This window comes from Bombus impatiens, unplaced genomic scaffold (assembly GCF_000188095.3).
Source record: "Bombus impatiens unplaced genomic scaffold, BIMP_2.2 scf_0318, whole genome shotgun sequence".
Lineage (NCBI taxonomy): Eukaryota > Metazoa > Arthropoda > Insecta > Hymenoptera > Apidae > Bombus > Bombus impatiens.
In genome coordinates this window covers 2,085,004-2,105,157 of record NT_176737.1, presented here as the reverse complement: position 1 = coordinate 2,105,157, position 20,154 = coordinate 2,085,004, and the positions used below count along the sequence as shown (strand labels likewise).

General features: G+C 34.2%; 7 protein-coding genes across 14 annotated transcripts in view; 4 read left to right on the top strand and 3 right to left on the bottom strand.

Moving 5' to 3' along the window:
- The window catches only part of LOC100748335 (dynein regulatory complex subunit 7), a 95,051-nt gene extending 90,907 nt beyond the window's left edge, over positions 1-4,144 (top strand). For 2 of the 3 annotated variants that reach the window (XM_012385211.3, XM_024367323.2), the window contains exons 2-10: positions 1,010-1,372; positions 1,462-1,879; positions 1,960-2,217; positions 2,295-2,451; positions 2,545-2,611; positions 2,715-2,927; positions 3,017-3,229; positions 3,303-3,527; positions 3,618-4,144. In XM_012385211.3, coding sequence (XP_012240634.1) covers positions 1,010-1,372; positions 1,462-1,879; positions 1,960-2,217; positions 2,295-2,451; positions 2,545-2,611; positions 2,715-2,927; positions 3,017-3,229; positions 3,303-3,527; positions 3,618-3,803 — 2,100 coding nt within the window. In that variant the 3' untranslated portion in view covers positions 3,804-4,144. The remainder of the gene's footprint in view (positions 1-1,009; positions 1,373-1,461; positions 1,880-1,959; positions 2,218-2,294; positions 2,452-2,544; positions 2,612-2,714; positions 2,928-3,016; positions 3,230-3,302; positions 3,528-3,617) is intronic. The other variant, XM_012385212.3, reaches the window with a different exon arrangement.
- LOC100744296 (FERM domain-containing protein 8) lies at positions 3,609-5,815 on the bottom strand. 3 transcript variants are annotated; one of them, XM_012385213.3, is made up of 7 exons: positions 5,450-5,815; positions 4,933-5,373; positions 4,402-4,856; positions 4,173-4,331; positions 3,935-4,106; positions 3,827-3,869; positions 3,609-3,729 (listed from the first exon to the last, which is right to left on the bottom strand). In XM_012385213.3, exons 1-6 carry the CDS (start codon positions 5,538-5,540, stop codon positions 3,829-3,831), a joined length of 1,359 nt encoding a protein of 452 aa, XP_012240636.1. In that variant the 5' UTR covers positions 5,541-5,815; the 3' UTR covers positions 3,609-3,729; positions 3,827-3,828. The 3 variants fall into 3 exon arrangements, with proteins under 3 accessions (XP_012240636.1, XP_003489195.1, XP_033176429.1); XM_003489147.4 differs by having other exon boundaries at positions 3,619-3,869; XM_033320538.1 differs by lacking the exons at positions 3,609-3,729; positions 3,827-3,869 and having other exon boundaries at positions 3,972-4,127.
- A 204-nt stretch (positions 5,816-6,019) lies between these two features.
- Positions 6,020-8,211, bottom strand: LOC100744177 (eukaryotic initiation factor 4A-III). The gene is made up of 6 exons (XM_012385143.3): positions 8,119-8,211; positions 7,747-7,969; positions 7,291-7,626; positions 6,986-7,208; positions 6,610-6,864; positions 6,020-6,535 (listed from the first exon to the last, which is right to left on the bottom strand). The coding sequence occupies exons 2-6, from the start codon at positions 7,889-7,891 to the stop codon at positions 6,283-6,285; spliced, it is 1,212 nt and encodes a 403-aa protein (XP_012240566.1). The 5' UTR covers positions 7,892-7,969; positions 8,119-8,211; the 3' UTR covers positions 6,020-6,282.
- A 1,127-nt stretch (positions 8,212-9,338) lies between these two features.
- Positions 9,339-11,039, top strand: LOC100743942 (MAD2L1-binding protein). The gene is made up of 2 exons (XM_003489144.4): positions 9,339-10,504; positions 10,588-11,039. Exons 1-2 carry the CDS (start codon positions 10,119-10,121, stop codon positions 10,952-10,954), a joined length of 753 nt encoding a protein of 250 aa, XP_003489192.1. The 5' UTR covers positions 9,339-10,118; the 3' UTR covers positions 10,955-11,039.
- LOC100744061 lies at positions 11,019-12,809 on the bottom strand. The gene is made up of 5 exons (XM_024367322.2): positions 12,288-12,809; positions 11,967-12,214; positions 11,726-11,899; positions 11,578-11,668; positions 11,019-11,466 (listed from the first exon to the last, which is right to left on the bottom strand). The coding sequence occupies exons 1-5, from the start codon at positions 12,429-12,431 to the stop codon at positions 11,344-11,346; spliced, it is 780 nt and encodes a 259-aa protein (XP_024223090.1). The 5' UTR covers positions 12,432-12,809; the 3' UTR covers positions 11,019-11,343.
- On the top strand, positions 12,800-16,298 carry LOC100743826. The gene is made up of 3 exons (XM_003489143.4): positions 12,800-14,211; positions 14,285-15,088; positions 15,166-16,298. Exons 1-3 carry the CDS (start codon positions 13,869-13,871, stop codon positions 15,198-15,200), a joined length of 1,182 nt encoding a protein of 393 aa, XP_003489191.1. The 5' UTR covers positions 12,800-13,868; the 3' UTR covers positions 15,201-16,298.
- Positions 16,299-16,595: 297 nt separating this feature from the next.
- LOC100743623 (metastasis-associated protein MTA3) overlaps positions 16,596-20,154 on the top strand; it is a 10,445-nt gene continuing 6,886 nt past the window's right edge. For 3 of the 4 annotated variants that reach the window (XM_024367318.2, XM_003489141.4, XM_024367317.2), the window contains exons 1-3: positions 16,597-17,325; positions 18,791-18,858; positions 19,013-19,106. In XM_024367318.2, the coding sequence (XP_024223086.1) occupies positions 17,211-17,325; positions 18,791-18,858; positions 19,013-19,106 (277 nt within the window). In that variant the 5' untranslated portion in view covers positions 16,597-17,210. Of the gene's footprint in view, positions 17,326-18,790; positions 18,859-19,012; positions 19,107-20,154 lie in introns of all 4 variants that reach the window. The other variant, XM_024367319.2, reaches the window with a different exon arrangement.

Below are 20,154 nucleotides of genomic sequence, written 5' to 3'. Positions count from 1 at the left end.
CCGGTCGAAGGGGTCGCGCGGAATGATGGTGACGCGCGGGAGCTGGCGAGGGACGGAGGGGGTGAGCAACGCCAATGGGCGAGGAAGCGGGACCGAGGGCGTTCGAGGGATGGCGACGGAGAGGCAGGGTGGACAGGGTGAGGTTAGGTTGGGTGGACAGAGGGGGCGGAAGTGGGTGAAGGGATCGAGGGATAGCCGCACCACCCACTGACCATCTCTGCCCTACTCTAGCCCAGGCTACGCGCTTACAAAAAAAGACTGCCTTCTCTCCCGTTTCAAGACACGAGAGGGCGAGGTGACCCTTCGACTTCGATTTCGAAGTACAGTTGAACCTCCCTTACAAATTTCGCACAAATCAGAGTATTTCCAGCAATCGTGACGTCTTGACAATTTTTAAATTTATCGTATACGGCGAATTGTAACGAGCGCCACGTTCGTAAATCAATCTAATCGTATTTTGCAAAAAAGGTTTTTTATTCCATAACTTGATTAGCCTTTTCTTTTAATTACTCTCCCTCTCTTCCTCTCACTCTTCCTCACCCCCTCCCACCCTTCTGCCCTCCGGTCTCTCCCGCCCACTCCCTCTGTGATACACGGTCACTTCCGTTATACGGTACAGTATACATTTTACGCGTAGATCATAATACAGTCCCGTAGGTCAGGGACCGAGAATACGCACGAGTTGCCACGTGCTCGACGTCGTATTTGAATGTGTACACTTCTCGTGTGGACGATTAGTGGCTATGTGTAGGATGTATTTACTCTTTAGTATTGTTATTATTATTACTTCTGCGTTTTCACATGAAACCTACGGCAAGCGGTTACGCAATCTAGCGACAGTCGATACAGTAGATTCCTTTGACATGTTGTCTTATTGAGTGTCGATACACGAGTCGCTATATTACCTCGTTATGAGAACGTTGATATAAAGCAACAAGTGTTCCTGCTTATTGAATTACAAATTTTCCCGCTTATGATATCGCATTTATAATATTATTTCTGTTTACAGCCAAAACAGCTGCGTTCACCAACGTGGGTGCAGAAGCTTCGGAAGGGCAATTGCTTTGAATGCGCGACATTTCTTACTAGCTTGCTACTAGGTCAAGGATATAATGCGTTCGTGGTAAGTGGTTACGCATCCAGAGAACAAACGCTATGCGATTTGACAAGAAGGTCGTGCCCCTATATACTGCAACCGGAAAAACATACTAAACGAAAGCCGGAAGAGCAACAACCTAAGATTACCAAGTATGAACTTAAGCTACCTATAGACTATAAAAGTCAATTTTTATCAGAATTAGAAGAAGAAAAGGCGAGGAAGTTAGAAGAGAAATTAATTTTCGACGAAAAAGAACAACAAAAATTGATCGAAGTAATTAAAATTGATTTCATTTTCTTGGAGGGGAATTCTTACAACTTTCTTTATGGTTCTTGTCTGAAGCGAATTATGTTCGGATTTAGGAATTAGAGCAGCTTCCACCAGATGAGCATCGGGGACATAGAATACATGCTTGGGTAGCGATATTGCCAGAGTTAGGCGGAGTAAGGGACCAGGAGATTCCTTACCCACTTTTTATCGAGTCTACCACGGGGGTATCCTTCGAAGCCACTGACGATGACACAGCTCAGTTGTACTTGGGCGTAGAAAGCATATGGAACGATAAGAATTATTGGGTAAATATGCAGTCATCCGTAAAATCGTGCGTAAACATAGTGTGGGATTTAATGAAAGTGGAACTGTGGGAACATTTGCTCCCCGGAGAACCGTGGACAATGCATGGAGTAGGAGAAGAGATCGATGAGGAGTCTGATGTGCAACCAGAGAAACACTTGGATATGCCATTCTCATATGTAGATCCAATAAAAATTAGCGAAGCAGGTATATAAAAGATATTAAGTTCCCCAATACAAACGTAAATTATCGGTTATGTTAATGCATCGTCAGTTTTTGTTTTGCAGAATTTGAAAAACGGTTCCCAAATGGTACAAAAACGATACTTTATAAGAAAACAAAAGTTGAACTCTTTGCTCCGTATCTTCAACTGGATGGCGTAGTACAAAGAATTACGATATATAATGATTACGATTACACGACTCCTATAGAAATATATGAAACTTATGCAAATAGATCTGACAATCTCGTGGAATCACGGAGAAATATAAATGACAATACAGTTATAGATTATTATAGAAGAGGCCGAGCAGATCAATGTAAAGGTTGTTTATTAGCATCATTACTTCTCACATTATTCGATATACGTATTTAAATCTCTTTATGAAAAATATAATTACAGAACATCGATACTTTGTTGATGCTTCCAATGAGATAGATAGCGAGCGAATTTTAGATTTTTATCACGTTCCACGTTTCGATGGTCTATCTAAATTCGAAATGAACCCAAGCTACCTAACGCAACACTTTGTCGGTCGCGATGACTTCCTGTATTACCGGTAGGCAGTAACTTGTGTGTACATAATTAAAATGTAAATTATTAAAAGCACTACATAATATTAACACCAGAGTTTCGATCGGCTTGAGAACAGGCACGTGCAATTCTCACAAGATAGGAAGACCTCTGCTCCGCAAGATATTCATTACCGACATATATTGGTAAGATAGAAATTGCTAATCTATATCATTTTTAAAACACATCGCGCAAAAATAGTTTTGAATAGTAGTTTAGGTAATTTGAATTATCTGATTGAATTTACAGAATATTGTCGAGAAATTCAATAGAGACGAACGAATAAAAGCGAGCAGAAACATAGCAATTCGTGAATTCGCCATTAGTGAGAATGAAATACGTCTTACGTATCATTATCATTCAGGACAATTTACCAGAGCTATACGAACATATATAAAGCCACCATTAGCAGAAAGGGGAGAACGATTGATTCTCGATCCATCAATGATGCATGGATATACTGTGAGCCTCTATCAACTTTGTTAAAAGTTTTTCCAAGGGACAATACTAAAAGACAATTCTAAAAGGCAATTTTATTATCTTATTTGCAGCCTCTAGATGAATCTGAAAAATCCCTAAATTTATTATACGAGCTAGAGACACAACTGTATGAAGAGGACGTATCTATATCTCAAGTTAGAGCGGCGGAAAAGGAATTATGTGCTTTTCTCGAAACAAGGGACAAGGAATACTTGATGCCAACGCTGTTAATATCTGTATATGATAAATTGAGAGAATCAAAATCCTTGATAGAAACATTAGTGGTAAAAATAATAACAATAGATTTTTATTAACTAGATAATTAATGCACGTTGATGATTAATCTATTAAATACAGAGAACCAAGAGTGAGAAAGATATCACGGAGGATGTAAATTACTTGAAACCGTATTTAGCTCGTTTAGGAAATCCATCGGAACTATCAAAGATTGACGCACAGTTCATACAATATACATGTCTTAATGATTACAAACAGTTACTTATGCGCAGAGCGAATAAGATCTTACGTGAGTTTGACGAATGCTCGCAGGAATTAATGAAAACGCAGGCATTGATAACACAGGTCAATAAATAGTCATGAAGTTATGTTGTTTAATATATTTATTTGATATAAAATTCAATATAGAAAAGCAGGTTTTTTTTCTTTTTACAGGAAGGAGATTTAACCCGCGAAGAAGAAGAAGAAATATTAGAAAAAATTAATGAATTAAACTTTTACTTACAAACGTTAGAAACCAGATTAGATCGCCATAGAGATTTAGTTCCTATAAGATACAAAATGTTGCTGCATCATTTACAACAAAATCCGCATCTTACGGTACTTAAAGGTGATAACTAGAATTATCCCATGTGAAACCGTATCTTCATTGAAATGACCAAGAACCCATTTGTCCAATACATCGGCCTAAAATAATTATATATCATAAAAATATCCTTAAATTTTTAACGAAAAGATTGTTTATTACCTACCTTCGTCGTCAAAGGTTGCCAATGTGAATTTACTAAGTTTATTGGTAAAACTTCCGATATTGGAACCTACCGCATGGTCCGTTAAACGATCAGTATTCCCAATATCACCGTTAGTTCCATGGCGACGATGTTCCTCGGCAAAGCCAGAAATTAATGTGTCCATCATTATTGCCTAATAATAAAATAAATTCAACTAGTTTAAACAATTAAGTTTAGCTTCATTAAAATCAATTCGTACTTGTCTCGAGAATACTTGTAGAATTTTATAAACTCGTGTCCCATTCTCCCGTACAGGAAACTGTAGAAATAAACATGGCAGACAATCCAGATTACTTTCATCAGAAGGTTTCGCCATTTCCCAGCTCAACTCTGAATACCTTAGACCCAATAATAAACTCTGTAGAAAAGTTATTTTTAACATGTTACTCGAACGATAATTAATTATTTTATGATGCTTGATTCCTTACGCATTGAATGTCATCCACGATATATACACCCGATGAATTAATAGCAATGAGTACATGCATATCACGATTTGTAATCCATGATGCAAGCCCTCTCACAGGACGTTCGATTTGCCCTTGAAAAAAAGCCGCGCCATAACATGGCAAGCTCCAACAAAACTCTAAATACTTTCTGACAAGTTTCCTCGAATTCGTATTAGTTCCTGTGTGATTTGGTATTCGTTTGTACTGTTCAAGTAGCCGAGCCTCCGGTGCCCCTTTTCCTCCTACTAATCCTAATCCCACACCGAGACCTAATAACAGACTAGGGGAAGTGTAATGATGAGGCAAGAATCGACCACGATGCCTTCTGAAAAATGCCAATGTATGACTTTGGGGATTATACGGGCCAAGTTCAATTCGTGCTTGCAAAGCTCCCAAACTTGCATATCGCGCCTGTCCCTCGCATGGGTACCGTCCTGATACATAGATATAAACATAAACGTTACAGTACAAGCTTCTATAGAAATATGGAATAATTAAATAATTGATTACCTTGCAATACGTTGTTTCTGGCTTCTGCATATAATAGCTCTAATACTTTAGCTTCCTTTATTTGCTCCTCGTCCGACCGAGAAAGAAATACATTTCGTCTGAGACACAGCAAAGGTTCTTCGTCTGTTTCTTCCCTCTGAGAACTATATTTTTTTACTAAGCGATTCCATTTTGCAGCCAACTCTAAAGGCTTATGATTCGGATGCAATTGGACTTCTAGTCTTGAAGAGCAAAGCCACAAAGCAAAAACTGTTTGGCTAGTGAATAAAGGAGTCCTTGTTAATCCTAATTCTCCTTCAGATTGGATCATTGCAAGAATTTGATGTGCAGTGGAACTATGTTCAACATCCATTGATAGAAAAATTCCAGTCATTAAATATACAGCTATTCTTACAGTAGACCTTCCAACGTTTAAATATTGGGATTGATTCACTATCATTGCTAAACAAAACAAGATGGTAATAGGAAAATACTATTACATAGAATCAAATGTTTATACGAGATTGTTATTACTTACAAGTTGAAGTATGTCCATCAGGTTTGTAATCATTTTGGTAGCGACGAATAGGCTGTCCTCGCCTAATTGTGCAATCTTCTTGAGTTTCCATCTTTTTCAATTTCCAAATAATTATATAAAATTATATCTTATATTTTCTATTCTCATTTCTGAATGTTAACACTGAATATATATTTATTCTTCTACATACTCTTATGTCATTTCTCCAAGAGGATGGTTATCGAGTGAGTTTTAAGGGAATAAATTGCTGATATAGATGGAGTTGATATTTAAAGGATAGATTAATAATAAGCAACTCTTTTCTCTCAACAGAGGAAACAAAACTGTACAATAAATTTCAATTAATTCTTACAAGTCAACCATAATACTGCTCTGCTGCCATCTAAACTAGAGAACCAGTTATTGATTATTTCTCCTTGTTTGGAATAAACTGTCTTGATATGTTATACGTAATTTATTTATAAATTGAAAAAAAGGGAAAAATAAGAGTAATTAGACCAGAATGTACTTCTTCTCTATATTTTATATTATCTATCACAATAAAGGTACAAACTAACATTTACACAATTATATATTTGTATTAGAAATTTATTACGTCCTATAAAATTCTTTATAGATACATTTTTCCACAGTATGTTTAGAAATTAAACACGTAGGTGCGATAATTAAAGCTTCTTTTAAGCTTTACAAATCTTAGTTTTGTAGACGTGTAGTGTGACTTCGAATGACTGTGTTTCTGAACAAATGCTACGGAAATATAATTTACAGATATATTTGTAAGTAAAAATAATTCTTTCCTGTTAAATTCTTAGAATAAGTCCTGAACATTAAAATTATATTAAGTCTGCTACATTCATAGGCATCTCATCAATTTGTGTTGAATAATATTGTTCAATATCTCGAAGAATCCTTATGTCATCAGTTTTTACGAAATTGATGGAAACACCTTTTCTTCCAAAACGTCCCGATCTTCCTATTCTATGAATATACAACTCACGATTGTTGGGCAAGTCATAATTGATCACAAGAGATACCTGCTGGACATCTATTCCTCGTGCCCACACATCAGTAGTAATCAAAACACGACTAGAAAATAACAAAATAACGATAATATAATAAGTTCAATTTACAATGTTACTGTTTATAGTAAAATAACATACCTTTGACCAGATCGAAATTCTTTCATTATGTTATCTCTTTCCTTCTGTGGCATATCACCATGCATGGAGCAAACTGTAAAATTTGCCTCTCTCATCTTTTCAGTTAACCAATCTACTTTACGTTTAGTATTACAAAAGATTACTGCTTGTGTTATTGTCAATGTATCATATAAATCACATAGTGTGTCAAATTTCCATTCTTCTCTTTCAACAGCGACAAAGAACTGTTTTATCCCCTCCAGTGTCAGTTCATCACTGTGAATAATAACAATAATAATAATAATAATAATAATAAATTGAATAATATTGAATAATAATAATAAGTTAGTTTCAATAAAACAAACAATTTCTTTCAATTCAGAGAAATTGAGCTTACCGTTTTACAAGAATACGAATAGGATCTGTCATAAATTTACTGGTCATTTCAAGAATTTCATGTGGCAATGTTGCAGATACCAACACAACTTGTGTTGCAGGTGGCAAATATCTGTATACATCATAAATCTGTTCCTTGAAACCCTTATTTAACATTTCATCAGACTCATCAAGAACTAACATTTTTATGGCTCTAGTTCTAAGAACTCTCCTTTTTATCATATCTAAATATCATAAGAAAGATAAGAAATTTGTATTAATATATTATAACAAACCTTGCATAATTATTTCATATAATCAAATTACCAAATACTCTGCCAGGTGTGCCTGATACAACATGCTGTCCATAATCTAATTTTCTAATATCTTCTCCAAGATTTGTACCACCTATACAAGCATGACATTGAACATTCATAAAATCTCCTAAAGCCAGAATAACTTTCTGTATCTGAGTTGCTAATTCTCTTGTAGGTGACAACACCAATACTTGTGTTTCTCTAACTTGTGTGTCCAATGATTGTAGTATAGCAATTGAAAATGTTGCCGTTTTTCCTGTACCAGATTGGGCTTGTGCAATCACGTCTCGTCCTTTCATTATCGGTTTAATAGACCGCTGTTGAATCGCGGACGGCTTTTCGAAACCTATAATTAAAATACCGTTTTACAATCAGTAATGCGAAGTTCTATTAGATACTGAACTGATAGTATAAAGTAAATAAGGTTATGTTTAAATACGAGAAAGAAATAAAACTTTGATAGTACCGTAAGCGTAGATTCCACGTAATAACTCATCTCTAAGTCCCATATTATCGAACGTTGGAATAACCTCCACATCTTCGCTTGTTTCAAACTCAACGTTTGATAGATCTTCTGTTTGTGCGACGCGACGTGATTTTACTTCCGCCATTTTCGTAACTTGTGAAGTTAGAGTACAAGTGACTTGAATATAGCAACGAGCAAGCAAGCCAAACTTTCTTATAAATCACTAAAAATATGATATTATTTACTTTTTAACATGCAGCAATAATTATATAATAAGTAATAATGTGTAATAATTAAAAATTCAATAGAGATAAAGTGTTCTTAACGAAATGTCAATTTTGGACTACAGTCGAGTAATAATACTAATATTACCAAGTGAAGGTGGCACTCTGCTAACATATATAAGAACTTATAAAATTAAGGATCAACACCTCTCCTTTCGAGGTACTTCTGAGGTATCCAGCGACTGTTTTCTGTTTATATTCCTTTCGGCTTTGGACGACTTTCGGTTTACATCTCTTATACTGCCCTTACATCACATCTGTTTCTCTTACTGTTTTCTGTTTATATGCTTAACATTAAAAATAATGACACCTAAGGCTTAGGTTCCCAGCCTATGTCCTAATAGGATGGTAGAAAGTAACTGGATATTGTGCAGCAACAAGTACTAGGTAGTAACTAAAAAGATTCATAAGCACAACATAACAGAAATTTGTAACAATATCGTGTTTAATCTCATTTTGATCAGGGAGGTCTCACTAATGTGTCAACGAAATTTTTATTAACAAAAAATCAAAAATAAAGTTTCATCGTTGCATTAGCATTGCCTTATCTGTTCGAAGGTGATAAAGTCATAAAGTCCTAAAAGATCTTCTGAAATCTGAATGCTCGATACTGGATTTAACGGTTCTCGGTTAACTTTATATTGCCGAATCTTGTCCTGGCAGGATTTAACCCAGCTAAAAAGGGAAATCTCTCCTCCGTAGTGGGGATGACGAGTGTGCAATAAAGACTCCTTTTTAATTGTTAAATAGCTTTTTGCAAAAATTAATAAACATATGTGGATAAAACTTTGCCCATTTTTTAAGAACGACAAAAACTATATTTTCACAAAGTTTCAACTTCGCATTCTCAATTTTATATAAATAATTGACAATTGAAAATAGCTCGAGTTTTGACGGTTTTTATTTATTTACGGCTTAACAAATTAACCAATCTCAACGTGTGACGTCCCATTTGATAGAGAACAAACAAAACACCTAATAAAATAAAATGTCATAACATGTTTACTATTCCAACTTTTCGACTAAAGTATGTCGGCTAAAGTGAGTTATTATGATTCAGTAATGTTTATCAATTTGTGAAGCATCATGAGAGATAAGAAATTTGATATTTGTTTACAGCGTTCAGAGTAACTTAATAAACGATAGCTAGCGACTTTGGCTTGATTCCTTAGGAACTGACGAATTCATAACATTTTACAATAGTAAACGATTTCATATACAAGGTCGTTGAATTTGTCTTAATAAACGCCATATAATGTATCAAGGAAAAAAGATATGTGGTTTCATGCGACGATGAAAAAATATTCATTACACTCCATTTGACATGTCGTGTGCAAAGGGTTAATGTTAAACCTGAATGGTGTGTAGAAAATATATTAAAATTATTGCATTATTCCACTGATCCATTATTATCCATTATTAAGTTTGAAGGAGAATATTCTCTTTTCTTTCTTAAAAAGAATATAGTAAACAATTAATTTCTCTTTCTCAGGCAACTTACAATTAGTTTAATTATTGCGCGATTTTATTATTTTTATACTTGTCTATTTCAAATATAAAAATAGATATAAACTTTTTCGTAGAGCCGTACAATTAAATAGGTTTTGTAGCGTGGAGCTCAATGGGTTTTTGTCCATGCTAACGTGCAACCAAACAGGGCAGATCCCTAATTTTATAGGATCTTGTCTATGCTAGCTTGTGCCACCTTCAGCACTTGGCCGTATGATGCAGCACTAGTTCGAAAATAACTAGAACCATAAGCGTGAGCATTCTCGTTTCCTCTCTGATTGTATTAGAGATATAACTTACTGATATAACTTAAAGTTTAGGTTTGCCATTGGTAGTGATAAATGCGGCTTGGATCAGAATATTTTATAACCGCGAATAATGTGTTTAAATGACAATTTTTACAAGTTATTACTTTTATTGTTATGTAGATTTTCTTAAATGTGAAAACAATGTGTTCATAAGTGTATAAGAATATATTTTTACAATTTATTGTATAAATTGGTATTGCCGAGCTGGTACGAGTCAATGAATTAGATTTTACTTCGATCGTGTTTAAAGCATTATCAGAAAAAAGTTAAAATGAATATTAACGTAATGTTGGATGAACATTTGACAAGTCATAGTTGTGTGAAACTCGTAATTGAATTCCTGAAATATATTTTATATCAGAAACAGCAAATACCCTTTACATACGATTCACTATCTAAGTTACAAATGAAATCAACGGACAGAAATTCGTCTGATATAAAAACATTATTGAATTCTTTGAGAAGCACCTCAGAACAGTTAAATTCGCAGTTTCATCTAAAAGGCTGTAAAATCAAAGAAATTGCTATACTTATTGGTGCTACAATAATATCACCAAGATTACACATCCGAATTGAATTTCCATCTGATATTCTTAGTAGCCAAGAACACTTGGAATGTAAACATGCATCTAGGAAGCCACTGTTAAGTTTAATGAGGTAACGAATAATAAAAATTTTTGCATATAATATTTATCCTATCATTTTTTATAAGATGAAATGTTATAAAACAAAATTTTTAGGTCAATGTTGGAATGTCCAGCATTTCAAGATGCATTGACTTTACCATTGCATCCTACAAACACCTTTGTGCTAATACAAAAGAGTGATAGTAATTCAGTGTCAGAGTTCTTTTTACCTAAACCGCTATATGTACCTTCCAAACAGAACTCAAATTATTTTGTAATTAAACTGCAACACAAGGATCAAGTAAAAATAGACTGTAATTGCATAAATGTAGTGAAAGTTTACAACGAAGTGTCCGAGTCTAATACTAACATAGATAAAGACATTGAATTTTTAAATAATTCTAATGTGAGTATCACACATGTTCCCTATCAATGGTATCAATCTAAAGAAGTGATTAAAGGGTTTAAGTTTACAAGATGACCATAGTTTTAAGATCTAATTTTAAGATAACCAATTAATAAAATTATAGTAAATTTTTAATAAATATGGAGCATTAGATTAATTTCTAAGACATTGAAAAAATGGATTCTATTAAATATGTTAATTATGATATTTAGAATATGCAGATAACTTCAAGTATTATATAGATTATTTCCTAGAAACCTTTTATAACAAACTGTTAATCGTGTAGAATATATATTGATTTATACATTGAAGATATATTGATTATAAATAAAATGTTGTATAACCATTAAATAATTACATTTATTTTTACTGTTTTACTGTTTTACATAGTATAAATTTACAGAAAAATGTAAAGTTTGCACAGAGAATAAACTTTTTTTTATATGTATAATAAACATTGAGAATTATTCTTCCTTTAATTCATAGATTTTAATCCTTAAAATTCTAAAGTCATTGATCATAATTAGTCTGGAAATTAATATTACCAGCCCTCCTATCCAACTGCACATCATTACAACTGAAGGGACCTTAAGGATATTTTTTTATATTAAGGATATTTCAATATTTCTTGTACTATAAAAAATAGGTACATAAAAAAAGTGTAAAAAAGGATAAAATATGTTTGCATGGAATATTACCTGAAGATATAAGATTATATTACACATATAATCAAGATTATGTGTGTAAAAGTTATATATATTCATGTGTATCCTTATGATTTCACAATCACTGTAAATAAGCAATTTGTAAGAATTATAAATCTGAAATAAAATTTAAGTTTGATACCTTACATCCACAACTATTTGGCACATATTATATATTTCAGAAGAGATATTTTTTATATTTTTGCTTAATGTTTTATATCCTTGTTGTAAATTATAATGTGTATATATGCATATAATTGTAAATACAAGATTAAAGTATATTGCAGGAAATACAATTCTCCATGGACCTGGATATCTGTATATATAAATCTAATCATATATAGAAGAGTGCCTGTTTGGTAAAAAAAAAATAATTAACTTGCATTGTTACATCATATCCTCCTTTCCCACACATAAGGAATAGAGTAAACCAAACGATTCCAAATATACAAGATGAGAAGCTTGTTATTAAATACACAACGCATATATTTTCATACTGATAATCAATATAAATATACTTCCACCAGTCTGAATTAATTTTACATACACCATGAATATCATCTAATTCTATATCTTCTTTCAACAGAATAGCTTTTGCCCACAATGGGCAATTACCTCCGAAAATTTGTTCCTTTATATTTCATGTAATATAATATTTTAATTTATTTCCCTCTACAAATACTAATAAAAACTATTAATTATACCCATAATGTGTAGAACAAAACGCTAGATGCATATCCGCTAATCGCGCACAGTAAGTACAAAAACATTTGTAAATATTTCCATAAACAAGAAATTTCAACCGAATCACGTTCAATAAGTTCTTGATATTCTTCTAAAAGTTTCATCGAGACTTTCTTTATAAAATCAAAAAATACAAATTATTAAATTTGCAATTATATTCTTTACCATACCGGTGATTAATATGATTACGCGCTAAACTTCATCCATATCAAAAAAAGCGTACTTGATTGGTCAATCAGGTACAAACAAAATTCAAATGCCAACGAAATAAACAAATTTCAAGAAGTCGGAAAGATCATTTTACAGTGCAGTATAAATTGTCACCACATATAGATAATTGGAGTCGAACGAGAATGCACAGTGTCGTTCTACTGTGAATAGTTTGAATCGATCGATGTGTTTTTAATGTTCACTGAAAATAAAGTCCCAAATTAGATTTTCTGAATATCGGATATAGTAGATTTAACGTAACTCCGTACTTTGAAGGAAGTGTTGCAGATTGATCGTGGGAGTTGGACCAAGAAACGGAGGAACGCGCGGACCGCGAACCGCCACAGTGTTGTCGACGAGAAGGATACACGAAGGCGAGAAATTCTTGTTTTTTTTTTACATCCGAACATCGAAAATCACGAGGAAAACGATGGTAGATGCACGTTCTAAAGGGTCATCGAACGAATAAACTCAATTGCCGTGGACACGTAAACCATTCGTGGATGAAGTGAAACACATGTGTCGGTCAAACTGTGTTTTCTACTATAGAGTGCCCGTCCCGTGTTTGATCCGTGAAAATCTTCCGTTTAGAAAGCCAACTTGTACGCCAGTTACAATAATTTATGAAATATCAACGTGCTTGGTTTTGAATAAGCCTATTAACGTGACGAGCTGCTTATTCGAAATGAAATAGAACTGATTGCAGAAGGCGGCAGTGCGTGGGTGGGTGGGTGTCTAGCGATTGCCACTCATGTATAGAAAATTCCTTTTGGAATTTTGCACAAAATGTTACTGTTTGATCAATGATAGTGTGCTTTTTTTATTCAGTATTATTCTGTTCAATTGACACATCATTAACTGGCACATTACCCAAACAAATGTTTTTGGACATAAGAAAAAAATATATCAGCTAAATTTCAGAGTAACGCTGCTCTCACTGTCAATTTTTGACCTAATGTCAATTTGACAGTTTTAAAGGAATAAGATCAATATGATTCTGTCTGCTTGTTGTTATCAACTTTGTTGATTCTGTAAGAAACCTACATTTACTATATTATTTTGTTACTATTGACATTATTGTTGAATCCTTTTAATGTCTTTTCATAGTGTCTAATATCTTAAGTTTTACCAAGTGTTTATTTCTTTTCTTGTAAAAGATGCTTTCCTCAAATTGTGAAACAAAGATACTTTAGCAAATATCTTCAAAATTGTCATTCATAGTTCCAAAACAAGAACCCATTTAAGGTTCTGCCTCTTTTGTTAAAGTGATATTAAGAGGCTAAAGTATGAAAGGTCAAGCGGAGAAAAATGGATATCGGTAAAGTATCAGCATGCGCGAGAAGTCAGCAGAATGTCATGCTCACGCAGGTCACGTGAGGGGCACAAGAGAAATGTGCTCACGTGATCCTTCTACATTACACTCAACCCTTACCAAGGCAAATGGTAAAAATTCAAACCCCCAATCAACACATCATTCAGAAACACGCATCGATAATAATCTACTTCCAACTCCTGGTGGACGTTTAAAATTTTTTAAAGACGGCAAGTTTATCTTGGAACTATCCCATCGCAGGGATGGAGAAAGAACTACATGGTTTCCAGTTCCAAAGAAAACCTTTTGGCCACCAGCTAGCACAACTCCAAATAGACAAGAGAGTTCCACCTCTCTTAGTGGTAAGTTCTACAAACACACAATTTGTTTTCTATGAAATTAACTCAAATCTAACATCATTATTTACATTTACAGTTTCTGATGATAATTCGTCGATTCAGTCAAGTCCTTGGCAAAGAGATCATTGTTGGAAACAAGCAAACCCAAGACGTAGAATATCTACAGAGTTTAATTTTTACTATTATAGAAGTCCGAAAAATCATTTGTGCGCGCATCCTCGTCTAATCGCAAGAAAGCGTAGACGTCCATTAGATCCTACTTCTTTGTTACTCGTTCCAGAATCAGTAACAAATTATACAAAACCAATTCGCAAAGCAAATGGAACATCGACGGGAAAGGTTTTGAACCTAATTATAGACAAATTGGCCCGTCTCCTAGATCCGAATGTCGTTTCACCTCGTAAACGTATCTTGCGCGAATTAGAGAGAGTATCGTTAGAAGATCAAGCGTCGAAAAGGCGCGCAACACCACAGCCTGCTTGTACAACAACGGCTCCTACTCCGTCACCAAAACAATTATCTTCATATAGTATAACAAGTATTTTGGGAGAAGATAAACCAAGTCACGAGCAAGGTTTTTTGAGGAATTTATTAAAACCAGATGATAGACAAACTGTGAAATACTCATCAAATAATTCATATCCAAGAGTACGAATGGATCCATACATTGGTACAACTAATGCACCTCTTCAGCATCCACTTTATGGTGTACCAATGTTACCTCCTGGACCATATAGAGCTCCCTTATGGATGCATTATCCATCACCCGTCCATTACCCACCTCCTATGCCATTATACGCACCGCCACCACCTCATCCACCATCTCCTCCAGTTCATCATTACAAAGACTACAGGGAACAGACTCTTACACCTCCTTCGGGTAAATTTTTAAGAATATATTATTTGGTATTTATTAAATGTTACAAAGAAAATTCATTTTATTTCTGTCCCATTTAGATATGCCTCTAAATCTGTCGAAGCATGCGGGTTGAATCTCAGGATTATAAAAGTTGGTGCCTTATCAATGGACAAAAACTGCGTAAACACTGCCCGTGCAACGACAATGCGATATATTAGTATTTTTTTATCCGTAAACAATAGTATCATAGTAAGTAGAAATACGCAACCGGAAAAACAAAGTCTGGATGCTATTCTTGTACATACAAAAACAAAAACTGTCGAAATTGGCATAAATAAGTATTATATATTAATGTTAAATTAAATCATGAGTAGTATTACACAATTTAATGTTAATTGTAATTAACATTATGTATGTAGTACATGTAATCTTTTATCTTATATATGTGCTCATTGTTTTCTCTTTTTGATTGTCGCGGAAATACTTTATCGAAATTCATAAATGTGTTCACATTCTAAGAAGATTATGAAATGTGATTCTCACTCATCATTTTTACTACTCATGATATAAATACTATAATGAAGGAAAAAAGAGCATGGTCTCATCTTACGCATCTCACTTATGCATTATCTTGTTATTCTTATTAATGTTACTGTCATTATTACCATTAATAAATGATACGACTATCTATTTTAAAAGATTCATAAGAAAGACATAGAATTATGTACAGAGAACAGATTATTATATTTAGTAGAAATATTCCTATGAATAGTAATATGATATATATATAATAAATTTAGGTTAATAGCATCCACAACAGTATACATTTATTTATATAATATTAATGAACAAAAAAACAAAATTGCTTGGTAAAGACCGTGGGGTGTGCCTTAAAAGATTACCTAAATTGCAAAAAACTAAATTATAAACACGAATCGATTCACGAATATGTATTATTATTACTACTATTACTACTGTGTACATATAAATATAATTTTGCGTTACGTATTTCCATCAAATCGACTATTCGTCATTATTTATTGTTAGTCAAACATTACCAAACGTTTTACGCGAAAGGCAAGCTCACACAGGCTCTACAAACTAGTGAGTAATTTTAACTATTCATTTACATACAATTTTTTATTAATTGAAACAGATGAAATATGTGACTGCGCGTAAGCAATTGTATAGAAAGACTAATTTCGTAAATATATAAATATTTCACATACTACATGAGAGTTTTTTTTATTTATTGTCACGTTACATGTGTGTTTCTATATTTATTCGGTTTTATAAGATAAATCATTCTATTGTATAAATATATTTAAAATCCAAAGTAAATATCTATTTACTTTTAATAAAAAATAATTACCCTTCTTAGACAAACATCTTATAGTAAATAATAGAAAAACATCAAGGAAATGATTTCGAATTTCGCGGGTATGCTGAAGAGTGCGCAGCAAATTTGCACTCTATCGTCCAGTTACCCCCACTCTTGCTTAAGGTAACGCAGACGCTTTCGAGACCGCGCAATCGTCGGGTCTTAGTAGTATCCGATCCGTGGCCTTATTTTGTGGTATTCGTTGACCGGGTTGTGTCGTGTCTGATTACGTGTTTTCTATCAAAAATTCGTCGAAGTAGAATCTCATAATAGAATCGGAACGAATAAATAACACTTAGGGATCGCGAACAGATGTCTTAAGTGGAGTTTTTGAATGCACGCGGGTTACGAAGGAAAGCAAGTGAATCCAGAACCCCCGGTAGAGGGGAGCAGGCCGTATATTGCCTGATCGTATATGTAGCCCGCTCGGCAAAATGAAAATGGCGGTGTTCCTGTATGAACGGAGCAACGGCCACTGACGATGCTCGTTACGGTAACGGACACGTGAACCAAATTCAGTGTGTAATTTTTTTTATATATCTTGTGTGCATTTACGAATATCATTCAAATGTTCTATATCTGTACGCGGAAAGAACCGGAGTCGATGTGCGAATAAGATTTAGAAAAGCTAGCGCGAAAATTTTTTTCCTCGATTATTGGGACAAACAAACACGATGGAGTGACACCGCGAAGTGTTAACTCCGTGGACAAGTGGGAAGTGTCGGCTAATAGATTCACGTAGTTGAAGGACGAGAAGCCTTCATGCCGATGCCGGCCGAATACCACGAGAACCACGGTAACCACGAGAACGCTAATTTCGCTCTCGGGGCCACACAGGACGCCAGCAACATGACGGCCAACATGTATCGAGTGGGAGGTAAAATAACCATGCACATTTCGCCGGCTGATGAGGCCATGCGTCCAACTATCGAATCTCGCTCCTCATACCTTTAATTAACATACAGAAAATTCATGTTTGCAAATGGTGTCCACGATATGGCGTTTTCCCCCCCTTTTCTGTATCTTCGTCCCTATCTTCGTTTTACCCGCGCAGCCCCTTAACTTTCCACCTTTCCATCCAATCTCCCTACCCCCCTCTCTTTTCTGGCGTCCGTACGTACGTCTGCTTTCCTTCTGCTCTCCCTCTTTCCCCACTCTCGCCCTTCGTTCAGGTCATACTAATTTCTTGCATGATGATTCGGATGATTAAAATTCAATATTTCAGAATTTCCTTCTTTTTTCTATTTACTAATGTTTATTCTATTTGAAAAAATTCCTTGATGATAGATCATCAGAATGTGTTTTCATCTACGCGCCAATGGTCCAGGGAACTAGTGTAATTTCAGCAAAATTATTTTTCCGCTTTCCTCTTTTTAATGTTGATTATGCAGGAAGAATCGAATATCAAGATCCAGACTGCATTTTGCGAACGTGCACTGGACTAGAATTTAAGATGTGTACATTCTATTTTTGTTTCTTTTCTACTACTCTGTAATGGTATACTTTGTTTTTTTCTGATAAGCATATTCTCTTTACGCAAATTACAAGATTCTTTTCTTTCTGTTCTCTTACTCTTATGCCGGCTGTATTTTCAAACAGTATAGCATCGATATTTGTATTTCATAGAAATATAAGTAAACATTTCATATATATATATATATATATAAGATTTTATATCAGTCGCTTTTCATTTATAAATACACTAATATTTATATAGTTAAATTACAAATATTTATGAATTGAAATTATTGATATGTTACATGTAAAATATAATTAAACGGGTTTCTTTACACACACACACACACACACACACACACACACACACACACACACACACACACACACACACACACACACACACACACACACACACACACACACACACACACACACACACACACACACACACACACACACACACACACACACACACACACACACACACACACACACACACACACACACACACACACACACACACACACACACACACACACACACACACACACACACACACACACACACACACACACACACACACACACACACACACACACACACACACACACACACACACACACACACACACACACACACACACACACACACACACACACACACACACACACACACACACACACACACACACACACACACACACACACACACACACACACACACACACACACACACACACACACACACACACACACACACACACACACACACACACACACACACACACACACACACACACACACACACTGTATATATATTATTATTACAGCTTTTCTCTTGTAAAGAAGCATTATTAAATACACTCCTCTTCCTTTAATTTATAGATTATGTATATTTTGAAACGTCCTCTACATCTCCCTACCAGATAAGAAGGATAGAAGAATTGAATAAGGTAAGAAATAAAATTATTGTTGTATTATGTTTCTTCTATTGTGATTGATATAAGTAAAGTTCAATTATGCAGTGGTGCAGTAATTTAAATGTAATGCGGTATATGTATCTTTTTTTTTGGAATATATATTTATAGAAGATTTTTGCTATTTTAGACGGCAAGTGGAAATGTTGAAGCAAAAGTCATGTGCTTCTTTAGGCGGAGGGATTTGCCATCTACATTAATTATGCTTGCAGATAAGCATCAGTGTAAGTAAAATTTATATTATTGTCAAAAGATATACTATAGTATAATGCTATGTTGCATTTTAAGAAACTTGAAAATACTTGCCTAGTATATTTTGATACGAAATTGGTTTTTACTTAGAATTTTAGACCATACATACAAACACACATATTATATTTTTTTGTGTAATTGATATCATGTTCAAATAGTATTAGATTTGAACATGTAATTTATAAAAACTAGTATTTTAATAATTTTTTGTTGATGTTTAGTTGATTGAATACTAATACTAATGCATTGTAGATAATAATTATTAATAATAATTTAATTAATATAAGTAATAATGCATTGAAGATAAGGTAATAACGTTATTTATTTTACCTCGCGTCACGGTGCAGATCGATAAGCATTCGCAAATGAAGAAAATAAAAATATTTTCGTATTGATTGCGAACATTTTTACTTTCTAGAAAGTACATATTTTGATCAATATTATTAATAGGTAGATTATGCTACATATATTAGATATTCAATTGATGATTGTTACTTCGAGAAATGATGTGATGAAAACGCATGCATAATTGGTGCTATTAACAGAAACGTTTACTATGTTGGTTTAAGAATATTCTTCATAGTTTCGAACGATTCGAGGCGATGAAAGCGTGAAATTGCTCGTTATTATCACTCCCATGTTCCCGCTAAAAGAGACATGTAACAAATGAAATATCTTCTTAAAAAATGCATTTTCATTTCTATATAATCTTTTAACGAAAATCGAGAAAATATAATCGTTGGAATGTGTCGCCATCGTTGTTGCGATATTCAGAATTTTCAGACACGTTACATTTCAGCATATACTTTCTCGCGCGAGGAAGATAATATGATTTCAAAAATAAAAAAATAACTTGTTCAATTTCACGCGTTTTAATACATATATACGCATATATATGTGCCTCCGAAGCTTTCTCGATTTTTCCTTTGCAATAGCAAAGATAATGAGACGCGGGGATTTGGGGGTGGGAATGTATAATAAGTAAAGTTGGGGGTGGCAGAGGGGTGAAATGGGGGTTGT

Excerpts from the sequence above, each read along its gene's own strand:
- LOC100744296 (XM_012385213.3), bottom strand. The coding sequence starts at position 5,540 with ATGGAAACTCAAGAAGATTGCACAATTAGGCGAGGACAGCCTATTCGT. Across the intron at positions 4,332-4,401 it reads TCGTGGATGACATTCAATGC|AGTTTATTATTGGGTCTAAG; the intron begins GTAAGGAATCAA and ends ACTTTTCTACAG. Across the intron at positions 4,107-4,172 it reads TACAAGTATTCTCGAGACAA|GCAATAATGATGGACACATT; the intron begins GTACGAATTGAT and ends TTTTATTATTAG.
- LOC100744177 (XM_012385143.3), bottom strand. The coding sequence starts at position 7,891 with ATGGCGGAAGTAAAATCACGTCGCGTCGCACAAACAGAAGATCTATCA. Across the intron at positions 6,865-6,985 it reads ATTCGTATTCTTGTAAAACG|TGATGAACTGACACTGGAGG; the intron begins GTAAGCTCAATT and ends TATTATTCACAG. Across the intron at positions 6,536-6,609 it reads GAATTTCGATCTGGTCAAAG|TCGTGTTTTGATTACTACTG; the intron begins GTATGTTATTTT and ends GTTATTTTCTAG.
- LOC100743942 (XM_003489144.4), top strand. The coding sequence starts at position 10,119 with ATGAATATTAACGTAATGTTGGATGAACATTTGACAAGTCATAGTTGT. Across the intron at positions 10,505-10,587 it reads CCACTGTTAAGTTTAATGAG|GTCAATGTTGGAATGTCCAG; the intron begins GTAACGAATAAT and ends CAAAATTTTTAG.
- LOC100744061 (XM_024367322.2), bottom strand. The coding sequence starts at position 12,431 with ATGAAACTTTTAGAAGAATATCAAGAACTTATTGAACGTGATTCGGTT. Across the intron at positions 12,215-12,287 it reads TTTTGTTCTACACATTATGG|GAACAAATTTTCGGAGGTAA; the intron begins GTATAATTAATA and ends TGAAATATAAAG. Across the intron at positions 11,467-11,577 it reads ATATAATCTTATATCTTCAG|GTCCCTTCAGTTGTAATGAT; the intron begins GTAATATTCCAT and ends AATATCCTTAAG.
- LOC100743826 (XM_003489143.4), top strand. The coding sequence starts at position 13,869 with ATGCGCGAGAAGTCAGCAGAATGTCATGCTCACGCAGGTCACGTGAGG. Across the intron at positions 14,212-14,284 it reads GAGTTCCACCTCTCTTAGTG|TTTCTGATGATAATTCGTCG; the intron begins GTAAGTTCTACA and ends TTACATTTACAG. Across the intron at positions 15,089-15,165 it reads GACTCTTACACCTCCTTCGG|ATATGCCTCTAAATCTGTCG; the intron begins GTAAATTTTTAA and ends TGTCCCATTTAG.